This window comes from Trachypithecus francoisi, unplaced genomic scaffold (assembly GCF_009764315.1).
Source record: "Trachypithecus francoisi isolate TF-2019V2 unplaced genomic scaffold, Tfra_2.0 Lachesis_group3, whole genome shotgun sequence".
NCBI classification, from domain to species: domain Eukaryota; kingdom Metazoa; phylum Chordata; class Mammalia; order Primates; family Cercopithecidae; genus Trachypithecus; species Trachypithecus francoisi.
Genome location: NW_022681468.1, coordinates 18,741,473 through 18,757,004, shown reverse-complemented (window position 1 = coordinate 18,757,004; position 15,532 = coordinate 18,741,473). Strand labels below are relative to the sequence as shown.

At 41.0% G+C, this 15,532-nt stretch overlaps 1 protein-coding gene across 1 annotated transcript in view; it reads right to left on the bottom strand.

The window, feature by feature from the left end:
• KCNK10 (potassium two pore domain channel subfamily K member 10) overlaps positions 1 to 15,532 on the bottom strand; it is a 148,770-nt gene that overhangs the window by 47,681 nt on the left and 85,557 nt on the right. Inside the window, exon 3 of the mRNA XM_033191687.1 lies at positions 13,050 to 13,167. Coding sequence (XP_033047578.1) covers positions 13,050 to 13,167 — 118 coding nt within the window. The remainder of the gene's footprint in view (positions 1 to 13,049; positions 13,168 to 15,532) is intronic.

Below are 15,532 nucleotides of genomic sequence, written 5' to 3'. Positions count from 1 at the left end.
CTTAGGAGTTTTAGGGAATAGAACTTCATTTCAAAGGCCCTATACAATTCGCAACATTGTTCCATTGCTTCTCTTCCTTCTCCCCTTATAAACAGTTTTAAGGTTTCTTGGATATTAACACACTTTAGGAAATTCATAGCCACTCAGAACTTGCATTTTCATTTCTGACAAAAGGTGATACCACCTTTTTCTGAAACACCAAGCATCATGGGCATGTCTAGTTTAGTGAGACCTGAATGTGTGGGAAGGAATCACCATTGCACTTCTTAGACTTGACAAGAGCTTTTTTTTTCACAGTCTTAGCCATAGGCTCCACCTGGACAGACTCTGGCTGTCTTCAAGGGTGATGGGTACTCCATATTAAAGAGGAAATGTGGTCTAGTACAAAGTTAGAAAGGACTCATGAATTGTACAGCCCTACCCTGGGAAGTCTGAAAACAGGAAAGAATAGGGAAGAGAAGGCTTTGTGCTGTCTCTCCCCACTGCCAGTGAAGTTTAGCCCCATCTGGTTCTTTTTTTCTCTTTACTGGGAACTCCACACCATCTCTGAGTCCTGCCTGTCCTCCCAACCACCTCTTCCATTGAGGGTAATAAGGTGCTAAAAGTTTATTGATGGATGTTTGAATACAAGAGAATCTTTTTATAGTCCAGTCTACTAATATGTATTTCAAATAGTGCTTTGAAAATACCCACATCTGCATTCTTAAGAGTACTGCAATTACATAAGTAACTTATGTACAATGAGTACTGGGCTTACCCTATATAGATGAGGCTAAAGAAAGTATTGCTGGAAGAAAAAGGCCTGTAGCATTAGCACACTTTATATGGAGATGAAAGTCTAAATTAATTAATATTCATTTTGTGACAATTGATATTACAATCTTATGTTAAAAAAGTGTCTAGACAGTAATCTAACCATTCTCCCAAATCTGGGTAACTCACGTGGGGCCTGTTTCTGAATCCATTCAATGAGCGAGTTATTGGGTCCATGGTTATTGATAGGTTGGGAAAGCAACATGATAAAAAATAATGTTGATGGTTAGTCCATCATTCAGCCACCCACAGGCCTGAAGAACTCACGGTTGCTTTCTGCCTTCGGGAATGAGTCACCTGGATACTTTCCTTTGCAATCTTCTGTTCCGAATCATTCAAACCTCTTATAATAATCTAAATTACAGCTTCCATTTCTAAAACAAGTGTTCAGGCTAGGCTTCCTCATCCTGTACTTCTTTTACTCACCAGGATTTTGATTTAAATATGCAAAAAAGCTCTCAGAACTTTTCTCAGGCATTTTCAGGAACTTGGGCAAAATCATTTTTCCAAGCATTCCCCTCTAGAATGGTCGAGCTGACATTAAGCTAGCCCTATTGAAAAGGAAACAAATGAGCCTCTGCAGTTTCACTTCACGCAGGTTTATGGTGACTCTTGGAAACTTCCAAGTAACTTGTGAAAACACTGAAGATCCCAGCTTGACTGTCTCACAATAGCCTAACTTCGGGGAATGTAGGTTGTCCAAGTGTCTCAGAAAGAAATATATTGCAGACATAGGCAAACAAATGGAGGCTTGGAACTGGATGAATAGGCATCTCATTAATCCTGACAAGTGCTACACCCGCTTCCTCCAGCTTTCAGAGATGGCCACCCCCACCTCCTGGGTAAGACGCTGTGGCTTACCATGGAGCATCAGGGAGAAGTGAGGAGATGAAAGATCCGATCCAATTTCACCTCACACTACCTGGTTCTCTTTAGGCCCACTTAAACTCTACAAATCCTAGAGTCAGAGGTACTCAAGGAAAATGCGGGGGGGGGGGGGGGAATCAATGGACTGTAAAGTACTTTACCAATGCAAAGTATTATTATTATTATTGTTATTACTATCACAATTGGTTCCTTATTTGTTCAGTGTTTTGTTGACTAGAACACAAAAATAAAATTAAAGCTAAGTTCTTGGGTAAGAGCATGAGTGATTCGATACTCAAACAAGCCTTTAAATATATTCACAGTCATCTTTCTTTGGTGACACACTGCCTAGTGGATGGAAAGTCATCATGCTTGAGTGACGCCGTATCTCATGCATGGGTGCGTGTGTGAGTGTTTTGTGCTCCATGCCTTTGGTGAACTATAAGGAGAGACTGTTTGACCCTCAACCTTGTCACTCCAAGAAAATTCCAGCACTTACACTTTGGAGCTTTGCTCTGAGGCAGTGGGAAGACCACATTTCTGGATCTGGGGATTGAGTTACACCCTGCCTGTCTGACTGCCCTGCCCATCCTTCCAGAATGCTTGGGTAAAACTTTGAAGTAAGGTGTGACAGTTGTCTGTAGGCTCTAGAACTAGAGACTACACAGATTTCTGTTCTGATTCTTCTGTTTACTAACTCTCAGGTCGTAGGCACATTCTTAATCTCTCTCCCTCACTTTCTTAATCTAAAAGACAAGGCTTTTAAAGTGCCTACCTATAGCTATTAAAGATTAAATGAGTTACATGCAAAGCAAGAGTTACATGTGAAGATTAAATACCTGTGAAATATAGTGCAAACTAAGCACCCAGTGTTAGCAATTACCAGTTTGCCTTGTGCTTTACTGTGGGAAGGAATTGTTTCTGAGCAATATGTCTCCAGGAAAACTCAGTCCCAGAGAAAACAGACGGTTGATTCCTATTTTCCCTCCAGAAACTTCACTGTTCTCCCATAGCACCCACAGCACCAGGTGGTGACTTTCAGTAGAAGACAACCAGCTCCACAAGGGCAAACCGCCAAGGAGAGGCTGTAATGAATGCACAGTACCAAGATGAGCTCAGATCTATTCACCTCTGGCTAGAAAAAAGTTCCATGTTTTTCATGAAGAGAAAGCTGGCATTTAAAGAGGAGTTGTGCCTGAGGAGCGCACACAAAGGCTTCCATTTGCTGTTTACGTGCTACAGTCAAATCTTAGCCCAACTGTGTGTTGTGCAGCCCTACTTGTTTAGTTGAGAGTGTGCTTTTTATTATGGTCACCAGTCTGTCTGCGCAGGCAGGGCTGCTTTGTGGATGTGCACCCTGTGCAGTCCCATGGGGCCCACACTTAGATGGATCCAGTGCTTGCATTAATGCTCTAAGCTTACCATTTTGATGTTTTAGCAAGGGAAGCAAGGGACTCAACTTCAATTTGTAGTGGGTGTCACAAATTACGTAGCCAGTCCTGGTGAATCTAACTGGACTCCATTGCTTACTAACTATGAAATATTGGGCAAGTTATTTAACTTCTCTGGGTCTCAGTCTTCTCATAGATAAAATGAGGTTAATAACAGTACCCACTTCGTGTGGTTATGCAGGATTAAATGAGATAATGTATGTGGAGCACAATGCATGCTAACTAGTAAGAACTCAGTGAATGTTAGCCATGGTGATTTCTCTTTCCAAAGCCACGGGTTAAACATCCCATCTAAATCAAGTGTGGGGGCTCACACTCATAATCTCAGCACTTTGGGAGGCCAAGGTGGGAGGATCACTTGAGGCCAGGAGTTTGAGACCAGCCTGAACAATATTGTGACCCCTTGTCTCTACAAAAAAAAAAAAAAATGTTTTAATTAGCCTGCACAACTGTAGTCCCAGCTACTTGGTTGGCTGAGGCGCAAGGACCGTTTGAGCCAGGAGTTTGAGGTTACAGTAAACTATGATCACATCACTACACTCCAGCCCAGGCAACAAAGCAATACCCCTTCTCTGAAAAATAAAAATAAAAAATAAACATCCAATCCAAGTGCGGGGTAAGTACCAACAGGTGCCTTGATAGCTTGATAGGGACAACCCTTAAATGAGGCTGCCAGGCAAGTGACGCAGTGACTGGCTACCACCTGGGTCCTGACCAAAGGCTCTCTCTCTGATGTGGGTAGAGTCAGGTGGCTCAATCTAAAAATGCCTCACAGACTAAAATCTAATCGCATTTCACAGGTATTGGTAAGAACCTGATCCCTCGCTGCGCTTCTACAATCACAGCTTGTGAAAAGCATCTGCACATAGAAGTGAGCATCATTCATCCAGCTTAGAAAAGCTAGTTATGGGGGACATACCAGCAGAGCCAATAATCAAAGGCAGGTGGGACTTTCTCACATTGAATTAGTTACTGAGAAAGGGACTAGGGTGCAGGTGCATCCCTGACATTGAGCAGAGTCTGCTCTTCTTCTGGTGTGGCTACTGGTCTGGAGAAGTGCCTGAAGGTATTCTGTTTGCTATACACTTGTAAATCTTTCCATATATCTCAGCACAAGAAAAACCTTCTTCAAAAAGAAGTGCTTTGATAGCCTCAGATAAAAGGCACCTCTGACACTAAGGAATAGCGCTGCTTTTCAGAAAAGATTCTATTATTCCCAAAGTGTCTCTATACACATTCTACCTAATGAACACATTTTCTACGTCTGAAAAGTACATAACCTTAAGCTGCTCATGAGAGCCTTTCTGGAAAGAAATTTGACAAAGCTTTAAAAAGGTCATTTCCTTTGACAGAGCAAACCCTTGGTAATCTTTCCAAGGAAACAACCAGAGATGAAGACCACACTTCACAATGTAACAATATGGTGTTACACTATTACAAAAGTAGAAACAGCTTAAACTCCCAGCAATATGTGATTACAGTGTGAACAGTGGATCCAATAGAAACCATCAAAGAATATGCTTTTCAAAGAACTTTAGTAATATTCAAAAATGTCTGCAAAATTATGTTGCAAATTTTATGATTGCAAGGAAATAGGCCAATATTTGTGTATTTCACAATTAATGAAAACACAGCTCCTCAGCTCTCATGGTTCCTCTTTCCTGACTCCTAACTACTGGAAAATTGCTCAGGAAGAACTGGAAGAATTGCTGGGCTCTGAGTGTTCTTATCAACCTTGTGACCACATGCAACAAATGAATTTACCACTAAGTAATTGGAAAAACAATTATTTCTGCACCTCATTATTCTTACTTACATTGTATTAAGGGTTTCTTTGGAATTCTCTAACTGTATGACTCTATAAAGATCCTCCACTCTGGAGTTAAAATTTGGCCAGCGAAATGGTGTTCAACTTACAATGCATTATTTTTCAATTAAAAGAAAGAAAGAGTGAGAGAGAAAACCGTGTTTTCTAAATTAAATAGAACAAGGACCCTATCTCTAGTGTTAACACTGTACCTTGATACTGAAGTGGACTTTGCATTTTACTTTTGGTTTTGATGCATATTTGTTTTGCAGTAGTTTCCTGTTCAGCATCCACTTTCTTTCTGATTTTTGGGGAAGACTCCCTTCCTGTGCATAATTGGTATGACACAGTGTCCTGCCTCCCACCACAGAGGAAACAGCCTCCCAGGCAGCCAGGATGTGTGCACATGAACAAATAGGATGGCTCTGCCTAAGACTTTAAATCAAGAGTTCATGGCTCAAAGATGATGGCAGATGGCAGCTGCAGCAGCCAGCAGGCTCAGTCACTAGCTGTGGAGGTCAGAGGATATTCACTGGCCCTGAATGAGCTCTGATCCAAAGTGTGTATTGGGATATTCTCAGTTGCAGTAATAGAAAGCTCAATGCACACTCGCTTAAACAATGAAAGAAAATATGTTGACCCCAGTAAATAGAAGGAGGTTTAACATTTATTTCTTAACACTTCCTGCGTAGCTCCATCCAGAGCTCAAATGATGTAAGCGATACCCCATTAACCACTCCTCTTTTTCACTCTGCTTCTTTAGTGCTTGAAGAATTCTAGGCAGAACAACCTAAGGGGAAAAAAATGACTGGCAGTACCTTAGGCCTGTCTCTTTCCAGACTTACCTTTAGTAAGAAAGAGAGGTCATTTCCTCCAAAGCTCCAGCAAAAGCCCCTAATCCAAATCATATGTCCATCTTTGAACTAATAATTGTGGCCAAGCACTGGATTTCTTAGTCTAGACAAGGTGATTGTTTACCTGAGGCCTGGGGACCAAGCGTGGGGAAGGGAACCACTGGGGATATGACAACGAGGACATGGGTGAGTAAGTGTATGGAAGCCAGGCAACAGAAGCCAAGGGCTAAGAGCCATTTGCTCAAACTCAAAGATTCCAGTGTAAGTACACACACAAAAAAGGGCAAAAACTGTTGCACATCAAACGTTCTTCATTAGGCAGATAGAGCCACCATTCCTCAGTCACATAATATTGTGTGGATCAATAAACATAGCTGTTCAATAAACCGAGTTCCTGGATTCCTAACAAGATAACACAATAAACACCATTAATGCACCTTCCAATGTAGCTATAGCGTTTTTCAACACAGCAGACAGATCATTCATTTAGCCATGTCCTGAAACAAGAAAATTAGGAGTTTCCTTCAATATACACTAATGTCTCATGAATCCAATACTGGGTACCAGAGAGCGTTTTCCAAAATGTACTTCTTGAAGTGGCCCAGACTTTCTCAATTTTAATTGGTTTACAATAAATCCTCCTACAATGCATGACGCTTTTCCTCAGGTTAACAATCTGCTGAACACAATGAAATCTGACATTGTTCTTCTTGGATCTACTACAGCGATGCCCTCTGGTGTTGTTCAGGTTTCTAACACTTTTCCCCTTATACCAAATGGTGTCAGGCCACCCAGCTTCCTTTGTTGGATGCTGTGAGTCTGTGGATTAAGCTGACTCAACCTGGCCTAGAGTGCCAGAAAAGGCTTCTAAGCCCCAGACCCACTGGTGTCATGGGCATCTTGAATACTTTTAATAGCTAACATCAATATATCTGCAGATTTGCAAGTGTAAACCTAGCATGTCATATAATTAGATTAAGAGCCTTTCTAAATAAGAATGGCAATTTTCCTTCATCCAAAATGTTCTTGTTGCATATAACTTTCGGGATTTCACCTAGAAACAACGTAGGTCGCGAAGGCTAGATCTTAAAACCAAGGCAAAATCCTGTGCCTCTAAACCAATGGTTAGTCTGAAATTTTTGCCTGTAGGATGTTGATTGTCAAAACTGTGCCTTAGAGGCAAGAACCTCTCAAAAGGCATAGCTGGGCCTCAAAGAGCAATAAGGCAGGGAGTTCCTCCTGGAGAGTATAAACAAGTTTTAACGAAGGAATTTCCCCCAGCAGGAGGGCGGGGGAGCCTCTCAATGCCTGTCCATCATTGCTGTGGACCAGTAACTGCTGGGTGTCTCTCCTGCTTCTGAATGAAGATTTTTACTGCAGTGCTACTTCATAATTGTATGTGGGCAGAAAACCCTCAAACTCATTCTCAGCAGAGCTGGAAAAAGGATATAATCCAGACATTCCAGCATATGTGTAAGAACTACCAAAAGAAGCAGAGATTGGACAGAAGCCATATGAACAAAAAATAAAGAGAAGAAGCTCGGAAAATGATGACAGGGCCCTAAAGTGGTAAATTTCAGAAAGTATCAGAAAATATCCAAGTATAAAGGTGAGGACCTCACTCTGAACTTCAAAAGAGATGTCCCTGTTTTTACCAAGTATGAAACATAAGATAAAGAAGGATAGCAGCAGAAGCCATCCTGAATTTGATCTGGTTCAGAAAACAGGAGAGATAGGACAGAAATAATACAGATGGACCCTATTTGCAGGAAACACTCTGTCACAGAAATGAAGAGAGTTAGGATGTCCTATCTGGAAGGTGGTATCCTGACTCACACTGCTCTCCTCTCCCCGACTCCATGAAATCATTTGGCAGAAAGCTGGTCCAGGAATATCCAATTTGCTTGGGGCCAGGTATTTTAAAAAGAAGTTGACCCAACATAAATATAAAACTTCCATAAGAAAAAAATGTGAAAAGAGTAACAAAACTTACCAATGAATGGAGATGCTCACCAGACAAATGTTTCCAAAATCAGACAAAAATTGTGACCAAGTATGAAATAATTATCTCTAAGAATCTTCACAGGGAAGCCAAAAAGCAGAAATTCAAGAAATCAGTAGAAAATTGAACAAGTGAAAATGAAATGTGAGCTATGAAATTCAGGAAAGAAACAGGAAAAGGAAAAAGTTCCCTACTGATCACAAAAAAACAAAAAATAAAATTGGAAGGAGTACAGGGCAGCACAGGCATCGTGGAAAACATACAAACAAAAGGAATAGGGAGAATAAAATAAACAAAATGAAAACTAAATTTTAAGAGTTAAAAAGTAAGAAGAGAAATGAGAGACATAGAAGATGAGCAAAGAAGTTACAATATATATATAGCTGTAATCGTCCATAAAACAAAACCAAAACCACACAGCAAAGAAAATGTTTAATGATGTCAATCAAGAAAACTTTACCACAATAAAACAGTCAAAACCTAGTAATGTTATCAGATGAAAGATAGAGAAATAATATTTGAAGTCACTGAACAAAAGGATAAAGTCACCTATAAAAGTGGAAAAAAATAGGCTGGCATCAGGTTTCCCCCAACAGCTGCATGAAAACTGGGAAACAGAAGAGCAACACCTGTGAGACCAGTTAAAAAGAAAATGTGAAGTCAGGCGTGGTGGCTCACACATGTAATCCTAGCACTCTGGGAAGCCAAGGCAGGAGGATCCTTTGAGGCCAGGAGTCTGAGACCAGTCTGGGCAACACAGCAAGACCTGGCTCCTACAAAATATTTTTAAAATTAGCTAGCCCTGGTGGTATATGCTACTTAGGAGGCTGAAGCAGAACGATCACTTGGCCCAGGAGTTGGAGACTGCAGTGAGCTATGTTTGCACCAGTGCACTCCAGCCTGGACAACAGAGCAAGACTCAGTCTCAAAAAAAAAAAAAAAAGAAAAAGAAAATATGATCAACAAAACGGATTTCATTTTGTTTCAACTATCCCTCAAATGTTAAGCTACAACTGTGAACAATGCAAGATCTCACAGAATATTGCTCCCCTGAGCCATTCTTATGGCACCTACTTGAAGATCACTTTCAGCCAAGTAAGTGATCATGAGATAAACCACAGCAAAAGGACTAGAGATAAACATTAGTGATATCTAACTATAGAGCTATGACTAAAACAAATGCAAATATCAGGATAGCAAATTAAAATGTAAATTATATACCCTGAGGTTATACAGGCATACCTCAGAGCCATTGTGAGTTAGGCTTCAGACCACCATGATAAAGTGAATCACACAATTTTTTTTCTTTCCCAAAGCATATAAAAGTTATGTTGACGTTCTACTATAGTCTATTAAGTGTTCAATAGCATTAGGTCTAAAAAAGCAATAGATGTGCCTTAACTTGAAAATACTTTATTGCCAAAAATTCTAATAATAATCTGAGTTTTCAACAAGTCATAATGTTTTTGCTGGCGGAGGGTCTTCCTTTGATGTTGATGACTACTGACTCATCAGGATGGTGACTGTTGAAGTTTGGGGTGGCTGTGACAATTTCTTGAAATAAGACAACAAAGAAGTTGGCTGCATTCATTGATTCTTCTGTTCACAATTTCTCTGTAACATGCAATGCTGTTTGATAGCATTTTACCCACAGTAGAACTTTTTTCAAATTGGAATCAATCCTCTCAAACCTTGCCACTGCTTTATCAACTAAGTTGATATAATATTCTAAATTCTCTGTTGTCATTTCAACAATGTTCACAGCATCTTTACCAGGCAGGAGCAGATTCCATCTCAAGAAATCACTTTCTTTGCTCATCCATAAGAATAAGCTCCTAATTCATTCAAGTTTTATAATGAGATGCAGCATTTCAGTCACATCTTCAGGCTCTGCTTCTAATTCCAACACATCAGCAGTGGCTTCCTCTAGTGAAGTCTTGAACCTCTCAAAGTCCTCCATGAGGCTTGGAGTTTCTTCCAAACTCTTGTTAAGGTTGATATTTTGACCTCTTCCAATTCATCACAAATGTTCTTAATGGCATCTACAATGATGACTCCTTTCCAGAAGATGTTCAATTTACTTTGCTCAGAGCCATCAGAGGAATCATTATGTATGGCAGCTACAGCCTTATGAAATGTATTTCTTAAACAATAAGAGTTCAAAGTCAAAATTACTCCACCCATGGGCTAAAGAATGGATGTGGTGTTAGCAAGCATGAAAACAACATTTATCTCCTTGCACATTTCCATCAGAGCTCTTGGGTGGCTAGGTGCATTGTCAGTGAACAGTACTATTTTGAAAGCAATCTTTTTTCTGAGCAGTGGATCTCAACAGTGAGGTTAAACTCTTCAGTAAACCACGCTGTAAACAGATGTGCTGTCATCTAGGCTTTGAAGTTCCATTTATAGAAGGCAGGCAGAATAGACTTAGCATAATCCTTAAGGGCCTTAGGATTTTCTGGATAGTAAACGAGCACTGGCTTCAACATAAAGTCACCAGCTGCATTAGCCCCTAACAAGAGAGTCAGCCTATCATTTGAAGCTTTGAAGCCAGGCATTGACTTCTCTTCTGTAGCTATCAAAGTCCTAGATGGCACCTTGTAATATTAGGCTGTTTTGTCTATAATGAAAATCTGTTGTTTAGTATATCCACTTTCTTAGCTAGACTTTCCGGATAACTTGCTGTAGCTTCTCCATTAGCACTTGCCACTTTAACCTGCACTTTTATGTTATCAAAAGGCCTTCTTCCCTTAAATGTCATAAGCCAACCTCTGCTAGCTTCAAACTTTCTTCTGAAGCCTCCTTACCTCTCTTAGCCTTCATGGAATTGAAAAGAGCCCTCTTGCTCTGAATTAGATTTTGGCTTAAGGGAATGTTGTGGCTGGTTTGATCTTCTATCCAGACCACTACAATTTTCTCCATATCAGCAATAAGGCTGGTTCACTTTCTTATCATTAGTGTGCTCACTCACTGGAGGAACACTTTAAATTTCTTTCAGGAATTTTTACTGGCCAGGAACAGCAGCTCATGCCTGTAATCCCAGCACTTTGGGAGGCCAAGGCAGGTGGATTGCTTGAGCCCAGGAGTTCAAGACCAGCCTCGGCAACGTAGTGAAACCCCATCTCTAGAAAAAATGTTTAAAAAAATAACCAGGAATGGTGATGCACACTAGTAGTCTGAGCTACTTAGGGGGCTGAGGTGGGAGGATCCCTTGAGCCCAGGAATCAAGGCTGCAGTGAACCATGATTGCACCACTGCACTCCTGCGTGGGTGACACAGAGAGATCTTCTCTCAAAAAAAAAAAAAAAAAAAAAACACAGAATTTCCTTTACACTCACAACTTTGTTAACTGTTTGGCAGAAGAGACCTAGCTGCTGGCCTGTTTCAGAGTTCAATGTGCCTTCCTCACCAAGCTTAATTATTTCTAGATTTACATTTAAAATGAGAGACATGCGACTGACTCTTCCTTTCACTAGAACACGGAGAGGCCACTGCAGGGTTATTAGTTGGCCAAATTTCAATACCGTTGTGCCTCAAGGATCTGGGATGCCTGAATGGCCGGGTGGTGGAACAGTCAGAACACACAGCATTCATGGATTAAGTTCACCATCTTCAAAGGGCATGGTTTGTGGCACTCCAAAACAATGACAATTGTCACATCAAAGATCACTGACCACAGATCTCAACAGATATAATCAAAAATGAAACAGGTTGAAACTATTGTGAAAATTACCAAAATGTGACAGAGACACAGAATGGAGCACACGATATTGGAAAAATGGCACCAATAGACTTGTTCAATGTGGGATTGCCACACACCTTAAATTTGTTTAAAAAAAAAAAAAACTCAACATCTTCAAAGCACAATAAAGCAAACAATAAAGTGAGATACAACTTATATAGAATGATACCTGAATAAGAGTGGATAGTGGAAGAGGGAAAGGAAGTTGAGATGCTAAGTTCACTGACTGCCTTATATGTAATAGCTGAGTGCCAAGAGTTATCATTTAAAGCTGGCAAATCATATAAGAGAAACATAAGCATGTTTAATCATTTAAAAGATGATGTTCATCAAAACTTTGTGTTGGAAAAAGAAAGAAAAGAGATATCATCACCCATTGTGGGGATCGAATACATGCTGGTTAACGAATAGAACACTAAGATTATTATATGCCATTATACTTACAAAGTTAGCCCCTAGGCCAGGTGCAGTGGCTCACCTGGGAGGCCGAGGTGGGCAGATCACCTGAGGTCAGGAGTTCGAGACCAGCCTGACCAATGTGGTGAAACCCCATCTCTACTAAAAATACAAAATTAGCCGGGCGTGGTGGTGGGCACCTGTAATCCTAGTTACATGGGAGGCTGAGGCAAGAGAATCACTTGAATCCGGGAGGCAGAGGTTGCAGTGAGCTAAGATTGCACCACTGCACTCCAGCCTGGGTAACAAGAGTGAAACTCTGTCTCAATAAATAAATAAATACAGTTAACCCCAAGACAAAAATACGAAACTCTCCAAGTGTCAGAAAAAAAGATACATACACAAAGACTGACACAGGAAAGAGGTCACTGCAGTTCACTCTATGATCAGCTGCAGAAAGCATTTATCTAGTCAAAATCATGCAGATGTTTCACTTCTATCTAATTAAATATTGGGAAGACAGGAGGACAGGAAAAGAGCCCTTTTGTGGTGGGGCAGGCAGGAAGAAGGAACTAACTCCTCATCTTCCACAATACAAAGTCAAAAAAAAATTCCCAAAACTGAAAATTCCAGAAGAAGTACAAGCAAGATATTTAAAGACATGGGGATGAATGTTAAAATCAACAATCAAAACAGATGAAAGTGACGGTCTCTGGGAAGGTAAGAAAAGGTGAGAGGGTCAGAATGTTACTGTTTTTTATAACAAATTTAGTAGAACTTTTTGGTCCCTTACTATATAGCTTTAATAAGAAGTACAATTTTTAAAATGGAAATTGAGCTCAAATGAGTAATCCGAGTTCAACCGACCAACTCATATTTTCCATTCTAACCTTTTCATTAGGTTCGCTAGCCTTTCATTCTGGAAAAAGAGATACTTCATTCTGCTTTGGCTTTTGTTGAAAGCCAGCACAATGACTGCATTAATTTAAATGACAGTGTTTCGTAAGCCTCCTCTGAACCTCAAACTATAGTTTATGCTATGAGGACAAAACACTGATTAAGCACCCTTATTCAAGATGACCTGCAGAGGAAGAGATGTTAGCAAACAAATGGGTACCTATGGTGGTGATGACAGTTCCAGCAAAGAAAAAGGCACTGCCGAGGTCCCAGTGGCTGCTGTTGTTGGAGGAGTTTCCTATTGGACTGACTCCCGCATTGTCAGCATCAAGGGCATGCTGCAAAGAAAGGGAAAAAGCGTAAGACTCAGTTTAAAAGTTGTTCTTTTAGTTTTTGTTTTAAAAAAAAAAAAAAGAACGAAAGAAAGGTTCCAATACATTATTCCCCTGCTCAAGAACCTGCAATGATCTAGAAAGAACTGGTTAAGTGGATAAGGGTACCATCCCAAAGCAAAATGCTGTGCACCCAGTTGTGAAAATTAGAAAATTAGTGTTAAGTCGGGGGGAAACACTAGGATATAGAATATGGTGACATTTATAGAAAGTTTGCAGGCATGGGGTGGCCCAGATTATGCAAAATGCATACAAGTTGCTGTGCATATACACACACAAAAATGTCTAGAAGAATGTTCACCCAAAGTGGACATTTCTGCAAGGCAGGATTTTGGTTGCTTTTTCACTCTTTTCTGTCTTGTAAGAATGTTTTACGTTGAGCTTGTTTCCACAGGGCAGGAGTTAAGAGCCATCTTGGCTGTGGCCGTTATTAACTTCAGAACCTTGGGCAAGTTGTTTGAACCTCTCTAAGCCTAGTTTCCTCATTTGCAAACTAGAGATAAAACATTCCCCACAGGGTTGTTGTGAGGATTAAATGAGATGGTCCAAGTGACATCCTTAGCCCAATGTCTGGCTCCTAGTTAGGGTTTAACAAACAGTAACCAATTTCGTGATTGTCATTCCACTCTCACCCACCCCCACACCACACACACATATCTCTCTTTTTAAAAATAAGCTACAATGACTCCTCGATGATTACTGAATTTGGGATTCCATACACCTTAAAATTTCCAACAAACTGGCCACAATGATGACCCATTTTCATCTCACACTGCTATAAATTCCCCACTCTGGGCAGACACTCCATGACATGTTCCCTGTACTTATGTACCTGTGCCCTCCCACAAACCGTGCCCATCCTTCTGGGTCTAATTCAAGCCCTGCTTCTTTCAGGAGACTTAGTCTATGCATCACTGCTTCACAGTTGCCCCCTTCCCTGAGTTCATACTTTGGCAACATTTAAAGATACTGCTTAAAATCCCTCCCTAGCCTCATCACGAGCAGGAGAAGGTGAAAAACTCCACAGCAGTTCTTCCTGAGCTGGCCCCTGCCACCCTCTTTCAAGCCAGGAGAAAAGGTAGGACGTGCTGTCATGGCAGCCCAAACACACGCTGTTCACACGGGTGAGCTGGGATATAAAAGCGACAGGTGGAAGCCTTGGAGAGGAGGTGACAGACACAGGAGCTACTTCTAGAACAACAAACAGACATTCTGTTCCTTGGGCAAACCTGGAATAACCCTATGTAGGGAGAGCAAGACAGAAATATTGAAATGTAATTACATTTATCCTAAGTAATGCCCATTAAGTTTTGTTAAAACAGGCATATAGTGGTTGTCACAAATCAGATTACAACTGGAAAAGTCAATCATCATTACATTTTGCCTTCTTTCATCTGAGTTATTTCACTCTGGACAAGGGATCAATAACCTTTTCCATAAAGGGTCAGATAGTAAATATTTTAGCCCTAGTGGGCCACATATGGTCTCTGTTGTATATGTTTCTTTCTTTTTTTTTTTTTTTTTTTTTTTTTGTTGAGACGGAGTCTCGCTCTGTCGCCCAGGCTGGAGTGCAGTGGCCGGATCTCAGCTCACTGCAAGCTCCGCCTCCCGGGTTTACGCCATTCTCTCGCCTCAGCCTCCCAAGTAGCTGGGACTACAGGCGCCCGCCATCTCGCCCGGCTAATTTTTTTGTATTTTTTTAGTAGAGACGGGGTTTCACCGTGTTAGCCAGGATGGTCTCGATCTCCTGACCTCGTGATCCGCCCGTCTCGGCCTCCCAAAGTGCTGGGATTACAGGCTTGAGCCACCGCGCCCGGCCTGTTTCTTTCTTTTAAATAATCTTTTAAATATGCAAAAACCATTTTCAGCTCAGGGGTTGTACAAAAAGAGGCTGCGAGCTAGATTTGGCAGACTCATAGACAATTGACTGGACGATACAGGGGAAAAAAGCACCTTCTGTCAAGTGCCGAGTCTATTCTTCTCTCCCTCTAAGAGAACATGGACTATGATGCAAGGCTGCAGCCAGCCACTGTTTCTAGCAAACCCTGGCACCCTAGAATTTAAAATCTGGCTGCATGGGATGTGTACAGACGGTCTTTGCATAAATCAGCCTAATTGACAATGGTCACATAATCATCGGAGGTATGTTCTGCTCTGCTCTAGAGGGGAGACAGATGGTGGGTCCTTTCCACTGGTAGCATCTCCATTTTCACTGTGCCATATGAGTACCATCAGACCAAGCCACCAAGCCTTCACCAGTGTTTATATCTTCATTATCTACTCAGCTCTGATGGGAATAATACCGCAGGGA